General features: G+C 37.3%; 1 protein-coding gene across 6 annotated transcripts in view; it reads left to right on the top strand.

The window, feature by feature from the left end:
• ANO3 (anoctamin 3) overlaps positions 1–24,370 on the top strand; it is a 616,473-nt gene that overhangs the window by 282,211 nt on the left and 309,892 nt on the right. Inside the window, exons 1-2 of one of the 6 annotated variants that reach the window (XM_056802003.1) lie at positions 9,193–9,706; positions 23,266–23,320. The exons of 2 other annotated variants lie outside the window; for them this stretch is intronic. Coding sequence is in view for 2 of the 4 variants with exons in the window: in XM_056802004.1 (XP_056657982.1) it covers positions 9,661–9,706 (46 nt within the window). In the remaining 2 variants the exon portion in view is untranslated. Of the gene's footprint in view, positions 1–8,077; positions 8,524–9,191; positions 9,707–23,265; positions 23,321–24,370 lie in introns of those variants that run through there. 3 more of the 6 variants (XM_056802002.1, XM_056802004.1, XM_007497187.3) reach the window with 3 other exon arrangements.

Genomic DNA, 24,370 nt, shown 5'->3' with positions numbered 1-24,370 from the left:
GGCTAAACTCAAACTTGTAGGACCAGATTTCAGATCCAAAGTTTGCTACTTACTTATTAACTTATTAGATTCTTCTCACTGCTTCACTGATTTCTCTTTCTTTTTTAAATCAATGGATTTAGGAGGAGGAAAAAATGCTGTTTTCTTGTTGTGAGGTGGGGGAGGGGGTTGTTGATTGAAAGGGGTATGCCATGTGGAAATGCTGCATTCACTTTTTTTTTTTAAACCCTTACTTTCCCTCTTAAAATCAATACTGGGTATTGGTTCTAAGGCAGAAGAGTGGTAAGGGCTAGGCAATGGGGGTTAAGTGACTTACTCAGGGCCTTACAACTAGGAAGTGTCTGAGGCCAGATTTGAACCCAGGACCTCCTACCTCTGGACCTGACTCTCAATTCACCTGTATTCACTTTTAAATGAGGTCATTGTATTATAAGATGTTTTACCTCCTTAAAAGAAGCTTCTCAGGAAGTAGGAATGATCTGTTCACTATAAAGGGGAAGAAAGGTAGTGCAGTGGATAGAGCACCTGGCTTGGAGTCAAGAAGAGTAGAGTTTAAATCTGGATTCAGACTCTTCCTAGCTGTGTGACCCTGGGCAAGTCACTTAACCTTGTTTGTCTCATTTTTCTCATCTATAAAATGAATGATCTGGAAAAGAAAATGGCAAACCACTCTGGTATCTCTGCCAAGAAAACACCAAATGAAGTCATGGAATATGATAGGACTGAAAACAACTGAACACTAATAATGTATAAATAAAATATTCCAATAAAACTGTGACAGCGAAAAAATAATAGAAATCAAGTTATAGCTAATGACCTCAAAGTTCTAAATCTATGATTCTATGACATCCTCAGGAAAGTTCACTAGTTTATTATGATTTTTAGGAAAGGGGCAAGGAAGGTTATATACAAGGGAAGAATCACACATAAATAAAATGAATTTATTAACAAAGAAGGGAAAGGTAAGGGAGGATAAGGGGAAGGGATTTGCATCTGACTTATCCCAATTATTAAATCCACTATCCAACTACCCTAAACTAAATACCTAAGTTTTCTAAGGGTAAGTCCAACAGGGAATTGGTTTTCTCACACTCAGAGAGTCCTTGGTGGATCAGGTATAGGAATCCAGCTGAGAACTCAGATTTCCCAGGAAAGAGAGGCTCCTCCAAGTTTCCACCCTGTCCACCAGAGGGAATGGAGAACTCCCTCTCCCCCTTGTTTGATGGTATTCAAAGTGGCTGCTTGCAAGGTGTCCAGGAGTGTCCAGGAGAGATCAGATCTTCACATGTAGGGCTTCATTTTCAGCTCCAGACTGACAGTTGGAAACCTGCTCCTTTCAACAGCTTAGAATCCTGACCCATGGCTCTTGGGATTCAGGCCTGTCAATCATACTCTAGCTACCTTTTTCCTACAACTATGAGGGATATTCCCAGTATCGTTATTCTTCACATCCCATAGCAAGGATATAATGAAATAGCAAAGGTTTTCTGTCAGCTCTTACTCTTGCCATATAACCAACCCATGATCTTTCATTACACTCCTATATTTCTTTAAGCATCTTTTTTTAGTTCTTTCTAATTTTCTGCTTATAATGTTTGATGTCTTATCTATATCCATCTTGTACCTCTCTGTTACCCTCTGGGCAATTTTGTTTTTTAGCTTATGGGTCCACAATGTTCTATGATTAGTAACCATGAAACAAATCCAATCCCCAATCAGTATTTTAAAAGTAGCTTTTCTTTCTGGGAGAAACTTGGATTTATTAAAAAGAATTTTGCAATTTCCAAAAAGGAAAAAAAAAGTAATTGGTTAGGAGGTCAAACATATTTTTTTTCTGTACTGACTGATTTGTGGATAAAAGAGATTTGTTAGACACCATTATGTGTTCATCAGTTTAACAGACAAATACAAATAATAGTTGCTATTAATAAGAGATACTCTAGAGAAATCCTGGATTAGGAAGCTCCTTCTTCCAATCTGAGTTGGCACCTACTCTACAAATTAGACTGTTCAAGAATTGCCTTGATCATTGAAAGATTAACTGATTTTCTGTAATTTGGATTGCATAGCCATTCTATTTTTCTTCTTCCTTTTGTTTGGAGTTCCATATGCAACAGGTCTATAAATGGTTATAGTGAAATATCATTGGTTTGAGTTTTCACAATGCAAAATAGGAATGTATTTGACTTCCACACAGAAGGAAGATAATAGATGGTGGCTTGTTTAAAAATAAAGAAAAACAAAGAAAACTTGGTAAAGAATGAAAAAGATTGTAGGAAAGGAAAGAGAAAATAACAGTAAAAACAAGCAAAATAATACTTGAATGAACATTTTAACACATTCCCAATTGAAGCTAATTAGTTTTCATTCCTTTCTCACATCTGATTTAGAAGTCATTAGGTATTTATTAAGTGCCTATTATGTGTCAGGCACTGTGCTAAGTGCTTATGATATAATGAAAGGCAAAAGCAGTCGCTATTTTCAAGGAGGAGTTCACAATATAATGAAGGAGACAACATGTTAGCAACTTTATTTTAATATGTGTTATTTTATACATGTGATGAACTGGAGACAATATCAGAGAATACTGAGATTAATGGAGATTGCAAAAGGCTTTTAAGTGGGTTTTCAGAACACCATTTCTTTATACCTTGACCTTCACATCTCTAACTATGTTCAAAGGCCACATCCTATGATGAAAACTATCCTGATGCCCCTGCTATTCAGCTCCTTTCCAGATTATCTAGCATTTGATAGTATATATGTATATATGGTCATACTACTTCAAATGACAAAATGGGAACTCCTTGAAGGCAAATTCTGTTTCACTTAATTAATGCTTATTGATCCATTGGCTTACCTTGCCTGTATCCTATGATGATGAAGAAGCTACCTTTCAAAGTCACTTCTTTGAGAAGTTTCCCTTCAATGATATGATAGGAGAATTCCATCCATCCATGTTCTTGCTTCTCCCTTATGCTCTCTTTCTAGTCTTACCCTATGCATTTCCCATCTCTTTACCTGGGTTTTCTATAAAGCATATGGTGGTAAGAATCATAATTTAGTCCAGAGTTGGTCCCTTCAGCAGCCTTCTCTTCAGGAATGCTTCAGAAACACCCACAAATTTGTTTTGAATCTTCAGCAGTTTACCCCAAGATTAGCTCCTAAGAAATTGCTATCTACTCTAGTGTGTTTCCTTGGAAGGGAAAACCATTTTTCATTTTTCTGGAAAGTGAATCCAATTTACCCATCTAAGGTTGTGTGTGTGTGTGTGTGTGTGTGTGTGTGTGTGTGTGTGTGTTGATAACTATCAATGGACCACTTAGATCATTGAAATTTTTCATTCAGAGTTAAATATGAGTTTCCTGTCTCAATTCTAGGCAATCTTACAAGCTCTCAATTACTTCCCTGGCCCCCTTAGTTGGAAAACATGTCTATGGCAGAGCTCTTCAAATCAATAGAGCTTGCTGATTTCTAGAACTTGGAATGGTTAACTGGTCTATGGAGGGTGGTTTGTCCTGAAGCAGTTGTCTAAATGACCCTGTAGATCATAGAAAAGAAAACTGGGTTAGAAATCATTCTGAAATTGCATTTGTGCTTCTCATCCCTAGGAGCAGAAGCAGGCTAAAGTGGAAGGCAGAAAAGGGATCTCTTTGTTTTAGTATCTTATTTAATTATGATAATTTATTCTGAATGGAAGCAGTGCGCATCTTAGGTGAATAGACCACGTGGGGACAGGGGACAGGGAGGTTGTGTGATCTGTATCCCTGTAGGACATGTCCATACCAGGGAGATCACAGATCTGCTGAATTCTCTGGAGTACTCAATGTCAATGGTAGGCATTTTGTCTTGAACTAGGATTGACTAGAATGAGGGCAACTGGCACCATCTGTAGTTTCTGACTATGGAGAACAGTAGAATGTAGTTGGGGGATGGGTGGGATGGATAAGGTGGAAAGCCATTGAGATGATGGTGATAATGATGATGGCTGACATTTATATAGTGCTTCATGATTTTGCAGAGTGCTTTATAAATATTAACTCATTTGCTCCTCAAAAGTAGGAGATAAATGTTGTTATTAGTTCCCAATTTACAAATGAGGAAACTGAGGCAAACAGAAGTTCAGTGACTTATCCAGGGTAAGTATCTGAGGTTGGATTGGAATTCAGGTCTTCCTAACTCTATATGTATCGAACAATCCACTGAGCCACATAGCTCCCATATCACATATATAAGTATAAAGAAAATCCAGGTGATACTGAGAAATGTCTTCTGCATTTTGAATGTTTAATGATTTCAGCATTGTAAATGATTGTCCATAAAACAAGCCCTATATATCACCATTCTTCTGTAGATAGTTTCATAGGACAGAACATAAAAACCTCAGCCTAGCACTCAAGACCTTTTATAGTCTTGCTTCCATTTAACTTTCCAAACCCATTTCCTAATTCCCTTTGTGTATTGTCTCTTCCAAATGGAATGGTCTGCTTTCTGTTTCCCCTGTGCTTGACATTCAGTTTTCCTCTTCAGTTTGACTTTTAAAGCCCAGAATGTTATTAAGTCATTTTCAGTTATGTCCATCCTTTGTGACTCCATTTAAAGTTCCCTTGGCAAAGATACTGGAGTGATTTGCCACTTCATTCTCCAGCTCATTTTACAGGTGAGGAAACTGAGGCTAACAGGGTTTGTCTGGAGTCACGCAGCTAATAAGCATTAGAATCAGATCTGAACTCAAGATTAGATTTTTTCGATGTTAGCCCCATCTTTCTATTCAGAACACCATTTTGCTGTCTCTTAGAGCCCACGCCACCTACTCAAACCTGTTTTTCCAGACTCATTCAAGATGACTTTCCCTCCAACAAATTGTGATCTGTCTAGGGAGCTTAGAAGAAAGAGGGCTGGGCCTATAATCAGGAAGACTTGAATTCAAACCCTACCAAAGACACTTACAAGTTCTGTTACCCTGGACAAGACACATAATTTTTGTCTATTTCAGTTTTTTTTTTTTAATCTGTTAAATGAGTGTAGTAATAGCACCTATCTCCCAATGTCCTGTGGGCACAAAATAAAGCAGTAGCCATAAAACTCTTTAAAAATGCTATCTATAAAAATTACCAAAACAAAAAATAATATTATCTAACCTCAAATAAACTTTCTCTTGTTTTCTCATAAGTGACAATCCATAAGACAAAATATTCCAAGGGAAAGATGTGGAGACTGTATCTGGAGTTACCTATGCAGTTAACTCCTTTACAGCTGAGGACATTTGACTTTCCATTCTCTTGGCCTCAGTTTCCTTATCTATGAAATGGAGGTGAAAAGATGTTTTAGATAGATGATTTCTAAAGATTCAAACAGTTCTCCCCACCCCATCCCAGTCCAAGGTTCTTTCTTATGTACCATGACTGCCCAACTCCTACTCTCTTTACATCTCTTGCCATCAGTAATTGCATTGCTTAATAACTAAGAGGAAAATAAATGTGGGTTAGTGAGACCAACAAAGGCATCATATGAAACCCCAAACAAAGGGTAGAGAAAAAACCGGAGGGATTTATAATCCAAATTGAACCCTATTGGGTTACTCTTGTATGTTCTTTGATGATAGTCAGCCTAAGGCACCAAGGAATAGCAGAACACAGAAAGAATTCACAAATATGGTCACTGAACACTCATAGAAAGGTAGCGTTAAGCATATAGAAGTATATTTCTATTAAAGTCATATAAATAAGACAAATGTCTCTTTTCCTGATGAGGGGAATGGTCTATCCACAGGGTTGTTTCTAACCACAGGTACAATGGTGCAATAAGAAAACATCTCACATGGAGACAGTCTCCACATTTTTGCCATGGACATTCTCCATGGTTAGAAAGAAATATCTCCTCACCTCACTTATCTCATAAAGCCCCACTTTTTCAAGGTGTATCTCAAGGACCACAAGTCCTTCCTGAACCCCCCTTTCCAAATTAATTTGTATTTAACTGCTTTCTATTTATTGAATTCATATTGATCCCATCTATATTTAAGCAGACACATTCCCTTTCCCATTCTAATGTAAGATCTTTACAAACAGAGATGATTTATTCTTTGTATCCTCAGTGCCTAACAAAGTGCCTAGTGCATGGTGGAATCTTGATAAATGTATGTCCATTGACTGATAGATTGAGCCTACTACAAAAGGAATACATAGACTATCACTGGACTGGTTCCTAAAACTGAGTCACCTCCACATCACAATTAGGTTTGGGAATTGGGTTTTAATGGAATGACTAAAAAGAGATACTCTCTTAATTGAAGAAAGTGATTCTGTCGTGGAAATTTCCATTATGTTGCTGATTCAGGGAGAGAATATTTTTGAGCACCTCTTTGCAATAATCATAGCACGGTGTGTTTCAAAAACCCATTGTAAGTACAGTATTTAAAGTGGATTAGTGACCTAACAGGGAAGTCTCGACTTGTCCAGGAACTGGATTTAAGGGAGGTAGAGTTGTACAAAGTCATCAGCCTCACTCTCTCTTCCAGAGTCATCAAAGTCTAGCAGCAAGACACAAGTTAGGATAGCTGGTGATGGCCTGGGATGCAGCGTGGCACTGGCATCTAAGCACAGAGAAGCATATATATATAGATAGATATATATAGTACTCGACACATAATAGCCAATAAATGCTTAATGATATGCATTGTCTACGTCCTGGGATCATAAATAAATTGCCATATATATGTGTATATATATATGGGTAAATACCTAAATATATAAAAATACATACATTCAGATATATGTATATATGTGTATTATATTATACATACATATATATATATATATGTATATATATATGCTCATACTCAAAACAATCATGGAAAGCACTTTGTCCCCATTTTTTGAATGAGGGAATTGAGACAATTTATTTAGGGTAAGTAATAGAACACCAGCACTTGATGTGGGCATTCTGATGCTAGGCAAGTAGTCTATTATTTCACCATTGTATTTGTGGTTAGAAACAACCCTGTAGACAAATCATTCCCTTCATCAGAAAAAAGAGACATCTTTCTTATTTAAGTGGCTTTAATAAAAATATGCTACTATATGCTTAATGCCACCTTTCTATGAGTGTTCAGTGACCACATTTGTGAATTCATTCATTGCTCTGATGTTCCTTGGTGCCCTAGGCCAGCTACCCTCAAAGAACAACAACAATAACAACAAAAAGAGTAATCCAATAGGCTCTAATGTGGATTGCATATCCCTTCTATTTTTCTTTGGCCTTTTGTTTGGAGTTCCATATGATCTCTTAGTTGGTCTCACTAACTAATCTACAATTGTTTATCTCAGTTATTAAGTGATGCCATTACTGATGACAAGAACTCTAAAGACAGTAGGAGCTAGGTGGTCATGGTGTAAAAGAAAGAACCTTGGACTGGAATGGAGTGGGGAGAACTAATAAAAACTTTAGAAACCATGTATCTAGTGCATTTTCTCCCCCACCCCAATTTTGTAGATGAGAAACTGAGGCTGAGAGAGGTATTTGACTTGTAGAAAGTCAATTGTCTTTAGCTTTAAATTAAGTGGATTGGACCACATAGTTAAACTCTCAGAATCAATCAGAAATTAATATTTTCAGATTGTGAGTCTGTTTAGATGTATATGTGTGTATGCCTGTATGTTGTTGTTGCTATTATTATTATTGCTGTCATTGTAGGTCCTGCCCATTGTCTAGAGCCATGTTGGTGAAAGCATGGCACATTTTCTCTGGCATTCCAGAGAGGTCTGCTTGTTCTCCCTCTCAATAGTGCTTGAAGACAATTTTCACATGCCTCACCCCTATGATCACTTTCTCCCTCTAGCAGCCCAATATGATCACTTTCTCCCTCCACTGTCTGAGGTAATGTGGGGGCCTTACAGGCATCTTGAAGATGCAGTTTGGGCAAGGGATCTCTAATAGGTTCACCAATAGTATTCTAGAGCATTCAAATATTCATTTATATGTAAAGTGTTAAATGATAGGCAAATATAGCTGCAATAACAATGTGGTACAGTAGTGGGAAAACTGAATTTAAAGTCAGAGAACATGGATTCAAATCCTAGCTCTGCCAATTGTGTCTGTGTGACAGAGGTTTTGCACTCAGGGAAGAGTGACAGGCTGAAGGGCCGCTGAATCTTTTCTCCTCAATGGGGGAGGGGTCCCAGAAGGTCTGGAATCTTGATAAGCAAGATGATTCTGACTGAGATTCAGTTAGCTCTCTTATTCTTGAGAAGCCTATGAGGGAGGTCTGAACAAGACTTTCTCCTGAGGAGATACTCACCTTTTTCCTCTCCTGGTGACTGGATATCCTCCCCCGTCCACCAATTCCCAACTGAAGTGATAACTGAAGAAGACATTGAGCCTCAGTCAAACTTACCTCATAGCTCCTGGGGCCTGGATCTGAACTGTGCCAGTTGGTCCAAGACCTGGGCAAGCCAAGCCTGAATCTCTCAGGGGGCCCAAGGTTGCCAAGGCCTGGCTTCCCCAACTCAAGAAGGGAGGAAGGTATATAGCTAGAATAAGATCACCATTTCCCTCTTTCCTCACAAACTTTTTCCTGCCAGCCATTTCTTATTATCCCCAGCTGACTTAGTTTATAGTAAAGTTGTTGTCTTTTCCCCAAAGTGACTCACGTGCAAGTGGGCCACCTTGATGGGAGACTAATCTCCCTGAAGAGGAAGCTTTAGACACTAGTATTGGAGAAAGTAAAAAAGCCAGTTTGTAAGAGTAGCCATAACTGAGGAGGGAAGGTTGAAGGGGGAAACTACTCAACCTCTTTATCCTCTCTCTGGGCCAACTTTAACATCAGCTGCCTCTCCTGGATCCTGCTTTCAGGGGAAGATATCCATTCCTCCTCTATATCCCTTTTACCACCAATTAATTCCTCCATTACAACTGAGAAGTAGTTGGTCAAACTACTTCTCTTCATGCCTCAGTTTCCTCATTTTAAAAGTGAAGGGGATGGAGCCAAGAGGGATTAAATGATTTTATGGTCCCTTCTACTTCTCAATCTAAAGAGAATAAGCTGGTTTAATGGAAAAAATATTAGTTTCTAGAAATATGGGTTCAGATCCTGACAATAGTCAAGTCATTTACCCTCTCCAGAGCTAAATTTCTTCATCAGTAAAATAAAGAGATTGGGCTCAGTGGGCTATAAGTTCTTTTTCATTTCCAAAGCTATGCCCCTATAAACCTACAACCTTGCCTTTCTTGCAGAACTGAGCTAATTATAGCTAGGCTCAGTTTGAGTCCTCACAGGGTGAAGCAAATCAACTTTTAGGACTTTTTGCAGGAGGTTTTCCATCCTGTTTGCCTGCCTTTATTTTATTTATAAGCCCAGGCTGAGCACTAGGCATGATTCTCCTTGGATGTGAAAGCCTAAACCAGGCATAGCATCCTTTCCTGGCTCTGTGTACATGCTACTGAGGTTGGGGATTGTTCCCAAAGTATCCACTAAGGGGAGTCAGGACGCTGGACCTCCCTTTTTGGTTTCTATGACAACAGTGAGGAGGAGAGCCTCTCCAGCAGAGTGCCTGCTAAAGCAGGTGTCGGGTTGCCCACAGCTCCAGAAGCTCCCGATGCTGAGGAGTTCTTTCTCCCTGCAGCACTGGCGTGAGTTCCCCAGAGCTCAGCTGAACGAAAATGGTTCACCACTCAGGGTCGATCCAATCCTTTAAGCAGCAGAAAGGTTAGTGAGATCCTCAGTCTCCACTGGTCTCCCTCTTTCTTCCCCCGGGTGGTTTCATGAGGTCTGCATGTCCTTGCAGTCTGACAGGAGCATCTCTCCCCAGCTCCCCACTTGGCCACTCAGAGCTGATACCAAGCAACTCTGGCAAGTTTGTTTGTTTTTAAGTATCTTTGAAATAAGGGTCTCTTATTGCTGCCTCAGGAGCTATCGGTGATTTCCTGAGGATCTGCACCGTGCCTTAAGCTTAAGAAATTTCTTGTCACAGCATCCTGATTTCCAAGTGCTTTTTCCTCTGACTGAATGCACTGCAGTAAACCACAAAGGAGAGAGAGCAGAGCTTGGCATGCCCGGTGGGTCCTGGAGCTCCGGTACAGGGAATCTGTGGTATTTGCTAGAGTCTTGTGTTAAAGGGGGGTTAGCCAGAAGTGTGCAAGCCACCGTAGACATTCTCATGGTTTCAGGATACCTGCGATCTTAGAAAGTATCTGTGAGAGTGTCGTCAGAGCTAGGAACTCATCAGCTCTTCCGGAAAAGTTTATTCCATCTACCATCTAAGACGAAGGCTGGATCCTCCAGACAAGCCGGTATTCCATAGTCTGACAATCTCTCTCTGTTAAGTACATCTGAGAACTTCAGCCAGGGCTCCCTCAAGTTTCTGCCTTCTGTTTCCCCCTCCCGTGTGTGGCACAGTAATCTATCTTCAGCCCCTGCAATGCTGACGAAAAGGAACATGATTTCACATGTCACTCAATCACTGTATTCTTTCATCCATGCATTTGCTGTGTAAGTCTGTTAAGGATCCTGCTTGAATGGTTTTTAGATATTTTCCCCCCTGCCTATCAATGCTTTTTTTTTTTTTTTAACCAACATCTTTGCTCTTTTGTTAAAATAATGATAATGGAAAGAGACTGGAAACATCAAGTTGTTCAGTTTCATCTGCATCCATCTTCATGGAATGGCAAAATAAACCATTTTAGATAAAAAAAAAAAGAAGCCAGTTACAAGATAATTATAACCTGTTCTGTATTTTCTTAAATATATTCTTGGCATTTATGCTCTTATCAGCATTTCACTTGGCATCTCTTATTTCCATGAATGGATCTTCCCAATGAAGGGGTAGAGATCCAGGGTGGGGGTTGGGAGGGGGGTTTCCTACCACACCACTGCTAAGGAGGTTTCTACTCTTTGGGAGTTTCCAAGGAGTTGGGATCTTTCAAATGTCTTGGTGCTAGATAACACACACACACACACACACACACACACACACATAGAGCCATATGGTCATAACTCTTTTCCCACTTATAAAACCAACACCCCCGGGACATTTTATTTGTCTGCAAAAGCTCTGCCTTGTTTAACTTAAATACAGGACTTTTAAATGAGATTTCACTTCATTTTTATGGATAATTTTAGGAAGTGAAAAAAAAAATTCTTTGCTTTTTCCAGAGTACCAGATATATCATCTTCCTTTCTGATCTACATCTATGATTCACTCCTATCTAAAGACCGACTCTCTTTAAATGGTCCCTAGAACAACTTTTTATACATGTCATTAGGGAAAAAAAAATTTTAAATCAAATAATGGCCAACTTTAAGTTAATCTGTTAGAGCTCAGAAGGAGTATTGAGCAATTATGTAAATGGTAGCCTTTCTTGGTCTTTCCATGATAATACTTAAGGGATGTAATTTTGGAGTATTCTTTGACTTTTGACTTTGACTCCCTGGAGAATGGCCTTTCATTTTGTTTTGTTTTGTTTAATGAAGGCAGCTTTGACAAAACAATAAATGTAGAGGCTAAGGGAAAATGTAATTAAATTTTAAATGTGAGGTCTGAGTAGTTATTGGAGCATGCATCTGCCTATGAGGGGGGAGATTAGCATGAAGCCATTTTGTCAGATAGAAAAGGACTGTTTCTAAATATCCTTTATCTTTCTGTGCTTGTTTGAAGCTGCAAATTCTATTATGTGATGATGGTATCATACATTTAGAGCTGAATGGTCTCTTAGAGCCTGTCTAGTTCAACATTATTATTTTGTATTCTGGAAACTGAGTCCTAGAAAGGGTAACTTGCCCAAGATCTAAAAGGCAGTGAGTCAGTTGGTGGCAGAATTGTGATTCAAATCTAGATCCCTTCATCAACCCAACCTACCATGATCAAGTTTAGGAGAATGGAGAGGGCCTGGGACTGAGTATTAAATGTGGGTTCTAATATCTCTGGAAACTGGATTTGAAGTTAGATGATCTAGGTTCAAAACCCAGATAAGAAGCATCACATTTTTGTCTCTTCCATTAGAATATAAATTTCTTCTAGGCATGGACTGTTTTTCTTCTTTATATGCCCAATGTTTAATACAAATCAAGCATTTAATAAATTATATATATAATATATACTATAATAAATATAATAATAAAAATATTGTTGACTAAATGTTTGAGCTACACTCCCTGGGCCTATGTTTACTCACCAGTGAGATGAGAGAAGTGAACATCATTGCCTTTAAGGTCACTTCTAGTTCTAAATAAATGACAATGTAATTTTCTACTTAATTGGACAAGTCATTTAGTCATTCAGGATCTTGATTTCCATACATATCAATGAGGAAGTGAATCCAGCTGAGCCTTAAAGATCATTTTGAATAATTATGGTAAATAAAAATGAATCTTTTGTAGGGAAAGTATTATATTAATCCTTTCCTCATAGGTAAAGTATGCTTCAAAGGAACAGAGTCTCTTCCCCAAATTTGTCTCTCAGCAAATATTTTTTTCAGTTTCTGCTATGAACCAGGCATTTAGCTGGGTTCTAGGAGAACTAAAAATATCACACTGATTTCATCCCTTCCCTCAAGGAGAATACCTTCTCTCTGAGAAGATAACATATAAACCCAAAGGAGAACATCCTTAGAAAATGTCATTTTTCTTTGTCTTTTAAGAGATGATTTTAAGGATACTTTATAAGATCTATTTTGTTACTATGAGACTTTGTTTCTTTTTAAAATGTAATTCCATGTTTTCATTTTAAGAAACAATGAGGCATACCACCAAAAGCCCCTCCCAGTTGTGAGTCTAAAACTGTCCATCTTCTGTTAGATACATATGTCCCATTTTTACCTTCAGGTCTTGACTCTACAATCTTTCTCAGAAATATTATACAATTTTATTAATAAATATTAAATTTGGAGGGGAAATTAAATAAAGAGAACAGTGTGGATTGTCACAGAGGGGATTGTCATAGAGCTTGAGTTCTATTCTTTATTCCTTTGTTTTAATTCAAATAACTCATGCTATCCTCAGTTATCCAAATTCCTCTTGCAAGATAATGCAATGAAATAGGAGTTGAAATAGGCAGCACTCTTCCCCTAAGGCAAGTCTCTTGAGTAGAATAAAAATCTAAGTTTATTAGGGATTCTTTTTTCCCTAGACTATGAACATTTCCTTTTCCTCAAAACTAGCTGTCACCTTTTTCTCTCCAGAGACAATATTTCCATAACAGCCCAAGTTTAAATCTCAATTCTCTTCTAGAATAAAACCCCATGATGCCCTTTTCTCTCTTACATCCAAATCCTTTGATTTAATAATTAATTCTATAATCTCATTAGAAATATTGATGTTATTTCTGCCCATTTTACACTTAAGACCAGAGAAACCCTCAGAGCTTATCTAATTTGATGCCAGCTCCTAAATACAGATGAGAAAACTGAGGTACAAAGAAATGAAAAGCTTTTTTCTTAGGATCACATTGGTATTAAGTGACAGACTGGATTTGAACCCAATTCTCTGACTCTAGAGCTAACACTCATTCCACTTCAACAGCTTGTTTTACACCGGTTCCTAAAATGCTGTGATCTCTCCCTTAATCTACCTGAGGCAAAATCTCAAAAAAGCATCAAATAGTTCCCTGTTCTTTAAATTTTGCTGCAACAAAATAGCACTTGGGTACAGTTTATGAGAGGTGCTTCTGTTTCTGTTGTTGCTGCAAAATGATCTCCAAATGAACTTGGTGGAATTTAGAATTTTTAGAAATAAATTATATTCTAAAGTCTTGCTATTTGTGAGCTGATGGGTGTTGGAGAGTAGAGGAAGGAGTTTGTGAAGAACTGGTGAGAAATTGACTTGTGATCATTTGACTTAAATGAAGTTTTCGGAAATGGCTTTTTTATTCGGTTACTTTAAAAAACATGTTCTTTGATTTGGGCATTCCTTTGAATCTTATTCCATCAGAGTGAAAAAAACATGGCTTATACAAACACACACACACACACACATACCCCCCCACACACACACACACACTCACCTGCTACAGCAGGGAGATAATCAATTAAGAAAATGCATGACATTCTTTCTGGGTTCTGAGTGCTCCAGTGAAACTGATCAGCCCCTTCTCAGAATATTTTAAATACAGAAAATAGAAATATGAACAATTACAAAGGAAACCAGTTCTATTAAAATGTATTTCTTAAAATATTTAAAGCAATACCAACAAGATATTCGTAGACCAGAAGTAAGAAATCCTCAGAAACTACCTTCGCACAAATCCATGATGATTTCCTGTGGCCTGGCCAGTTAAATGTTTCCAACAGTTGCACTCAACCTGCTGCATATGCATTAGAAGCAAAACATAATTCATATAGATGACTGAATTAGAACAGCTGTTAGGTCAGAAAGTATTTATTACGTACCTACTATGTGCCTGTAACTGTGATAAGCAGTGTAGACACACAAAGCATAGTATAACGTAAGCCCTATTTCATGATGGTTGTTTTCGTACAGACTCTCTTAAGGAAAAGCTGCAGTTCAAATCAGCAATGAAATACAAATCTCAGGGCCTTTGTAGGCAAGGAAGTTGATTGAAATATAGTTGTCAGATCATCTTTTTAGGCTCTTGGTATTATTAAATTTAAGTTCTTTAGGGAAAAGATGTTCTATTTTTCATTTTTCTGATATAGAAAAAAAAGAGTAATATATTGGGAGAGAATCTAAGCTCAAATCTTAGCTTATACTTTTAAAAATGCATATTTTTAAAAGTATAAGCCAAGATGATTGGCTTGGATCTAAGTTTTTTTTTAAGTATAAACCAACATCTCAGCCAATATAATCAATAACTTGATCATGGCTAAGTTATTTTACCTGTCTAGGGTCTTAGTTCTTCATCTTTTCATTCTTTTTAGTAAGTTGTAGTTTTACTCTCTTTTCCACTCTATTATTTAAATCAAGAAATTATTAGGTAGAAGCTGCGTGCCAAGATCTGTGATTAGTGCTGGGAATGTAAAGTTATAATGAAAACCATTATTACCCTCAAATTTTGTGACATATCAGGAAAATCCAGAATCATTCACAGAGAAAGACAAAATATATAAAAAGAAAATAGAAGGGCAGTTAGCTGGCTCAGTGGATAGGAAGCCATGATGAGATGAGAGATTCTGGGTTCAAATTTAGCCTCAGATACTTCCTTGTTATGTAACCTGGGGCACTTAATCCCAACCTAGCTTTTACCAGTCTTCTGCCTTGGAACTGATACTTATTAACTTATTATCAATTCTAAGACAGAATGTAAGGGGGGAAAAGAGAGAGAGAGAGAAGGAAGGAAAGAAGGAAGGAAGGAAGGAAGGAAGGAAGGAAGGAAGGAAGGAAGGAAGGAAGGAAGGAAGGAAGGAAGGAAGGAAGGAAGGAAAGAAAGCCAATTAATAATTAGGAGAATAACTAATAATCAAGGGGGGGAAAAAGGCTTCCTTTAGAAAATGACCCTTAGGCTGGATCTTGAAGGGAATTAGGAATTCCCAGAGGAGGAAATTAGGAAGAGAAGCATTCCTGACATGGAGGAAGGGCTTACAAAGCCACAGAGGTGAGAGTGAGGATGCTATTCATAGGGTACAGGATCATTTGACCAGAATTATTGCCAGCTATATCCATTAGGAAGAATGGTTTGAGAAAAGAAAGACCAGAGGGATAGAGAACAATAAAGGAACTAGCAGTAGCATAGTTATGTGGCACAATGGATGGAGTACTCAACTTGGAATCAGCAAGATTCATCTCTATGAGTTCAAATCTGATCTCAGATACTTACTAGCTGTGTGCCCATGAACAAATCATTTAATACTTTTGCCTCAGTTTCTTCATCTGTAAAATTAGCTGGAGATGTAAATCTAAAAGGACTCCAAAATCATTGCCAATGTATAATTAGAAATGTGCTCCCCAGGAACTCTCTTTCCCAGCTTCCCATGTTCCTTCTCATGTTATGTGCTAATGTAGGGGGATATGAGTTTTGTGTAGCCCTGTGCCTCTCACTCTCTTCTCCCAGAAATGCAACTGTGGAGGTGGGGTGAAGTGAGAGGAAAGATAATTTTACTCAGGTTTTTACTTTTGTTCTTTTTATTTCTTCTACTTCAAGTGACTATTAATAAACTTTATAAAATATAATACTTGGAGTTATTGGATATTAATTTAAATTTTACACCAAGAAAATACCCAATGGGATCATCAAGAGTAAGATACAACAGAAATGGGTGAACAACAACAGTAGTCATCTAATGACTTCGGTTTTACCTTCTCTGCTTTTCAACAGCACGTATAAGTATATAAGACATATGGATGATGCAGAAGAAACAGGTCTAGGACTGGAGTCAGGAAGACTTCAATTCAAATCATTTGATCAGGGAAGTGACAATTGTTATCAGAAATATCCCTTAGTAGGATTGATTGAGAAAATAAAGACCAGAGGGATAGAGAACAATTACGGAACTTTGGCAGTAGTATAGCTAAATGGTGCAACAGATAAAGCATTCATTCACATGAAGTCAAAACTGGCCTCAGACCCTTGCTAGCTGTGTAACTCGGGGCAAAGTGAGTTAACCTCAGTATCCTCATCTGTAAAGTGGGGATAATAATAGCATGGATCTCACATGGATTACATTAGAATAAAATAAAACAATATTTTAAAAGTGCTTAGCACAGTATCTAGCCCAGAGCAGGTGTTTATTCCCTTTCCCCCTTCATATTCATTATTTTCAAGAAGGTCATAAAGGAACATTTATGCAAATACTATAATTTGTTCAGCTATGCCCCACAGCACTTCCTGTATTTCCAGTTTTATTCAGTGTGCTACTGTGATTGTACTAATATATTTAGGACCTTTGTTTCTACCTGACTTCCTAGGGGCATATGTTCAGTTCTGAACTATTGTAGTCAATAGGGACATAAACAATTGGGTGTCTTTTTACATATAATTCCCAATTGCATTCCAGAATGCTCAGACCAATTCACCATTGGTCCAAAAGGAAATTACTGTGCCTATCTTCCACAGCCCTTGCAGTATTGACTTCTTTCCATATTTTATCATTTCTCTCATTTTGGTGCATATGAGGTGAAACTTCAGACTTATTTGTGTTTATAATGCCCCAATATTTAGCAATCTGGGATATTCTTTCATATAGTTATTGTTACATCTCTTCTGAAAACTATCAAAATTACATAGTACTCTTTTTAAGAGTGGATTAGGGGGCAGCTGGGTGGCTCAGTGGATTGAGAGCCAGGCCTAGAGATGGGAGGTCCTAGGTTCAAATCTGACCTCAGACACTTCCCAGCTGTGTGACCCTGGGCAAGTCACTTGACCCCCATTGCCTAGCCCTTACCACTCTTCTGCCTTGGAACCAATACACCATATTGGTTCCAAGGCAGAAGGTAAGGGTTTAAAAAAAAAAAAAGAGTGGATTAGTATAATAGCCTAATTGGCAGGACCAAAAACTAGTCAAAGGTGATAGTTCAGGTTAAGCCCCTGGGGAGAAGAGAGAGGAAAACACTCCATCAGTTACTTGTAAAACTAATGATCATTTTAACTGGTCATATTTTTATCACTTTATTATACTATTTGTCATAATTAATTCCAAAAAGATATAGCACCAATAGATAGATAGATAGATAGATAGATAGATAGATAGATGGATAGGAAGATAGATAGATAGATAGATGGATAGGAAGATAGATAGATAGATAGATGGATAGGAAGATAGATAGATAGATAGATAGATAGATAGATGGATAGGAAGATAGATAGATAGATAGATAGATAGATGGATAGGAAGATAGATAGATAGATAGATGGATAGGAAGATAGATAGATGGATAGGAAGATAGATAGATAGATAGATAGATAGATAGATAGATAGATAGATAGATAGATAGATAGATAGATGGATAGGAAGATAGATGGATGGATAGGAAGATAGATGGATGGATAGATAGATAGATAGATAGATAGATAGATGGATGGATAGGAAGATAGATAGATAGATAGATAGATGGATAGGAAGATAGATAGATAGATAGATAGATGGATAGGAAGATAGATAGGAAGATAGATAGATAGATAGATAGATAGATAGATGGATAGGGAGATAGATAGATAGATGGATAGGAAGATAGATAGATAGATAGATGGATGGATAGGAAGATAGATGGATGGATAGGAAGATAGATAGATAGATAGATAGATAGATAGATAGATAGATGGATGGATAGGAAGATAGATAGATAGATGGATGGATAGGAAGATAGATAGATGGATGGATGGATGGATAGGAAGATAGATAGATGGATGGATAAGAAGATAGATAGATGGATAGGAAGATAGATAGATGGATAAGAAGATAGATAGATGGATAGGAAGATAGATAGATGGATAAGAAGATAGATAGATAGATAGATGGATAGATGGATAGATGGATAGATGGATAGATAGATAGATAGATGGATACATAGATAGATAGATGGATAGGAAGAAAGATAGATAGATAGATGGATAGACATCATATAAATAAAAAGAGAGCAGAAAGAAATACCTTTAACATCTAGAGTTATGGATAAAGTTGCTTTAGTAAGAATAAGAGGTAACTTGAAATATGCAATAGTTTAAAAGGTTTTTTTTTTTAAATAAAAATGAATGTAGCTATGATGACAAAAGCTATCAATTAGGGGAAAAATCTTTGCATCAGATATCTTTTGTAAAAGACTGATTCATTCATGTTAGACCAAAAGCAATTTCCCTAATAATGAAGTAGTCAAAGAATATGAACAAAGCCCTCATGAAGGACATTTGCTAAGGAGTAGAAGGGCTGAATTGAAAAAGGAAAGGCATGTGGAGCAGCAGAAAGGGAATACCTGTGGAGTCAGGATCAGATCTCATCTCAGTCACTTACTACCTGCTATGATGTTGGTTGAGTCACTCAATGTGCATGTTGCTTTTGTTCAGTCATTTTAGTTCTGTCTAAGTCTTTGTGATCCCATTTGGCATTTTCTTCACAAAGATCATTGAATGATATGCCATTTTCTTCTCCAGTTCATTTTATAGATGAGAAAACTGAGGCAAATGGGGTTAAGTGACTTCCCAAGGGCTACATAGTTAGTCAGTGAATGAAGCTAGATTTGAACTCAGGAGGCTGAGTCTTTCTGACTGCAGGGCTGACATTCTATCTTCTATGCCACCTAGCTGCCAGATAGCTATTGGCCTTACTTAGTTTTCTGAAATGCATAATGAAGAAAGTAGAAGGTGTGTGTGAGGGTGACATGAACAGGATAATATGAATACAACCCAATGGCATGATTCCTCTAATAAGAACTATGATCTCGTAACTATATTTCTCAATCCTTAACAGAACACACAGTTAAAAATAATAGCATCACAATAGATCCTTAGAAGGACTCAGATGTGATAGGCACAGTCAGGCAGATTTTCAGTAGGAAAACAATGCTAAGCAAAAAAAAAAAGGAATCACTTACATTGCTGGTTCAAAATGAAAATATATTCATAATTTCCCCCTGTGGTACAGGAGAGAGCCAGAAGCAATGATAACTTTTCCTTCTATCCTCTGAAGAAAAAGAACTCCTTTTTAGCCATAGTCATTTAAGGAATTGGACGTATTCTACTTGCCCCCAAGTAGGAAGAACTGGGTTCAAATTTTTTCTGTCTCACTGCTTTGATCCCAAATTGACAGACCTCTCTACCTTAGCCCTAATCATGCCAGCCAGTTGATGTAGTTGCTTAAAGACACTATGGGCATGGACCCACCTGCTGAATGCAGCAAACAATGTTGGCATAACAGGAAGCAAACAACCAATCACTTTCCTCATCCCAATTAGTTACTATGCAATAATAAAAATAAATGAAATATGTATGTATGTGTAAATATGTGTATATTCATGTTTATATGTTTATTTATATATAAACACAGACATATATTTGGCAGAAACTATGAGTACTCAAATATTGCACCATAGATTGAAATAAAAAAATTGGAAAAAAAACAAAAGGAAGAAAAATGATGAAAGGAGTGAACAAAGAAGGAAGATACATTTTTCATTCTGCAGGTTTCATATTTGTGTGTCATTCCAACCCTCCAGGGGCTTCATGATAATACTTCTGTGAGGACTGATATATATTTGTTAAAATGAATGCAGATGCACAGTGGGTTCTCTGGTAAGAGAAACCTAAAGCTGAGAAGTTGTGACTGTCTTTAGAATAGCTAGTGACTTTCAGGGTTAAGGGAGGAGAATGAAGGATAAAAAGGGTAAAAGAAGAAAGGAGTTAGATCATCCATGGTTTGGATACCTTCACAAAAACATTAGAGTCCTGGATAATTGTGCAATGGTATTCATGGGAAATTGCTAGTCCACTCTCCCATCCAGTTGCTGAGATTACCATGGGTCCTAGAGAGCAAAACTAATGGATTCAAAGTTCTGCTGGTTCTCACTAGGTTGAAAAGCAACCAAATGTAGACTTAAAACATGTATTATTCCCTGTTTTGCCTGAGTTTGTACGTGATCTCAGTCAACCCTTTTTCACATACTTATTTTAAAATTATGCTATTAAATCACTTAGTTTATAAATAGCAAACCCTTTCAAATATCTGTTTAAGAATGGTAGAATAACACAATCCTTCATTGTACTTGTCAAAAGTGAAAGTTTTGAAAATCTGAAAAAAACTCAGACTAAAAAACACATCTTCCTTCCATCTTTCCTTAATTTTCTTTTTTATCCTTCCTTCTATTCTTTATAATTTATTTTATTTCACTCTAAGGCTCAATTTTTGAGCAGTCAGAATTACTGCCAAAGCCTCATTTTTGAATATTTCTATTAAATTTGTATTTATGGGCAGAAATACTCAAATTACTGTTGACATTTCTGTTCTTAACAATATTTTGGGAGTAAAACGAACACTTGAATTTATTTTCCATTTATATTTTCTATTTTCAGGTTTTCAACTCTAAAATCACCACTAAAGCATTTCTTTTCCCATCTCTGTCCTCATCCATACTCTTCTTCCACTCTGGTTGTTTTCATTAGCTCTTTTTGTGAACCTGAAATTGACTAAGACTTTTAAGTACCATCTTCTCTGTCTATGGTTACAAGATTTTTAAATAATTCAGATGAGGAAAAGATAAACAATGGATTTCAGTTGCTGTCTGATTATCTTGGAAGTTGAATAGTTCAATGATGCTTAGTTCTGAAGGTGGATGTTTTCTGTTTGTGCTGCTGGGTAATAAGATAGTTTTCTTCTCAGGCTATTAGATTCCTCAAAATTCTCTGGAAATACTGACAATGAAAAATTATATCTGATAAAATTTGGATGTAAATTGTCTTAGAGCAAGACATTATAATACTATGTTTTTACATTTAATATCAGTTATCTATAATGTGGGTGGGTAAAATGATGAATTTTTGTAATTGCATACAAGTATTGATTATAAATTCAGAAACTATGAATCCAAATTAAATTTGGGATTGATGGTTCTTTCTCTCTCTTTCCAATAGCCTGAGTATTCTAAATGGTGATAAGAAATTGTAAAAGACCAAGTCAACAGAGATATCTGGACAAATGTAGCTCATTTGGGTACAAAAGGTTACAAAAATGTAACATATAAAAATCCTCCACTATGTAACATATTCTCCTAATATTATGCTTTCTGAGTGATGGAAGCTACCTTAGGCTTTGGGGAATTCAGAATGACACTTTTCCAGTTATCCCATAACTGAGTTGGTGGTATGAACAGTACTGAACAGCTTGCAGTTTTAAGTCTTAACTCTTGCCAGAAGTGGAAAGATCTAACTTGGAGGCATTTGGACCCATTCAAATTAGTGACTAAAATCTATGGGTCCTACCAATTCTGATTCTCACTGATGGATTGAAACTGTGGAGACTTTTTTATAATATTTGCCAATCTGGGATATAGTTTGTCTCCCTTGAGTTAAAAATCCTGGGAACATTAAAAGTTAGCTTAGATCAGGTATTCAGGGATTCACTACGCTAATAGAATCAAGGAAAGAGGAGCCTTAAGACAGTTTTTAAAAAATCACTCAAAGAGCCAATTATAAATAATTGAAAACAATCTCTGAAATTCCTAAATAATTATAATCCTCATGCCCTCCAAAGTAGTTTGAGACTCGGGCTCTTCTAAAATCCTGCCTGTGATGGAAAAAAATTTAGACAATTAATCAATAGGCATTTATTAAGAGAGGTGCTGGTAAGTAGGGAGGATAAAAGAAACATTTAAAAATGTGTTCTCTTCTCTAAAGGAGCTCACAATCTATTTGGGGAGACCATATGCATATAACTCATATAACTACATACATATAAACTCTGTACAGAGCAGATGTAGGATAATTTTCCAGAGGAAGCACTGGGGTGAGGAGGAGGAGGGGGAGTAGAATGGGATGGTCTCTCTGCAATCGGAATATACTTTGGATGGGTTTCTTTTGGAGCTGAAAATATCAAGGAAGAGCTAGGTCTTTATCTAAGATAGCTTTCTTCCCCTTAATTTCCCCATTCCACCTTCTGCCTCCTCTCTATCTGTACCTCCTCCAGAATATCTGCCATTTTTCCTTACTCATAAGGTTTTCATGAAGAAAGGAGGAAGAGAGGAAGGGGAAAGACAGGGAAAAGAAGGGAACACCTACATTTTCCCACCAAACACTGAGGAGGACTGTGCAGTCACCTCTCCTCTGGGAAACAGCTTTGAGAAGTAGTCTTCCCTCTCTTGTCCCCCATTCATCTCTACTCTCACCCACCCCACCATCAAACCAGGTAATTCTAAGGTTCATGACCCCATGAATCATGGGAAATGGGATCAATAGTTATTGAAATGAGACAAAAGAAGCCACTCCTGTCATCCTTCCCCCAAACCCCCCACCCACCAATTTTAGCCACTTTCCATGGGGATTCTATCTCATTTACCCAATATGTATCATGTTGTATACAGTTGTTTAGTGTTGTCTCCCCCATTAAAATGCAAACTCCTTGAGAGCAGGGACCATTATTTTGGTTTGCTTTTATTATTGTGCTTTTATTTTTATTTACATCCTCAGTGCTTAGCACAGTGCCTGGAACCTGGTCTATGCTCATTCACTGCTTAATGATGAACTCTTTTACAATAGTATTGTTTTCTATGCCTTTCTAGCATAAATATTGCAGCCAACATTTGCATAATACTTTCAGGTTTGCAAAACTTGACATTCTTTCTCCTCTGATGCTCAGAGCATCCCAGTAATGTCATAAACATCTTCATTTTTACAGGTGGGGAAACTGAGGCTCAAAAAGCTTAGATGATTTGCCCAGGGCCATACTACAAGTAAGTGTTAAAGTGGGGTGCAAACTTAAGTCTATATCCTAATTCCATTTTAGTCTGTGTGTTCCAGTGAGTGGGGCAGGCTTTTTACAGGTCACTTGGGCTCCTTTCACCAGCATTTAGAACCTTATTTCCATGGAGAGGAGAAAAACCTCATGACTTTAATTGAAAATGAACTATTGCAGCTAATATTTTTCAGGACCTATAAACTGCTTCTAATGAGTATTTGTAGTCTTTTAAATTATTAATTCTTCAGACCACTTCTCTTGCTTGTTACTGTGGCATGTCAGAAAGACTCAGTGTCTTTCACATCCTTACCACATTGATAGATTGTACATTTAATGAAAAATTATATTATTATGATCAGATAGGATCATTATTATCATTGTTATTATATCAGGAAAGAACTGTACTTTTCAGAAGAGCCATATCAATTCTTTGCTAGAATTTCATCTTTTTAATTCTGGTTTTATAAACCTGAGTAAATGACCTACTTTCAAGATTAATCTTTGAGCCTCTTTGGAACACCCCAATCAAGTTTCCAGCTTCCTCATTCAACTTTAATGTCTTTCCAAAGTTTCCATTCACTTCCTAATTGCCAAACCTAATGGTTTTTTCCCAATCTTCCCTGACCTCTTTATAGTACTGACCACTGTGTCACAAGTCATATGCCATAGCCTATGTCCAATATGTCAGATTCTATGTCAAATCCACTTCTTCTCCAGGCTTTCCTGGCCCTTCACTCTCCTGGTTCTTCTTTCATCTGCCTGATTACTACTTCTAAGTTTACAGTAATTCCGGAAGCATCATCTGTGACATGCACACTAAGCCTGGGTATCTTCCAAAGCTCTGTCCTACACCCTATTCTCATTTAACTCAATATTTTCTTACTGGGTAATTGCATCAGCTTCCATGGGTGAGCTCAATTATCTCTCTGCACATGATTCCCAAATCTATACCCAGACAACTTTCAGCTTTTTGAACAGGACAATTGCTTTCTCATCTTCATTGCTCTGTACTAGCTGTGTCTCATAACTGAAACACCATCCTTAC

The sequence above is a fragment of the Monodelphis domestica genome, chromosome 6 (genome assembly GCF_027887165.1).
Source record: "Monodelphis domestica isolate mMonDom1 chromosome 6, mMonDom1.pri, whole genome shotgun sequence".
Lineage (NCBI taxonomy): Eukaryota > Metazoa > Chordata > Mammalia > Didelphimorphia > Didelphidae > Monodelphis > Monodelphis domestica.
Note: the sequence above shows the minus strand (reverse complement) of the source record. Positions and strands in the feature narration are given on the sequence as shown.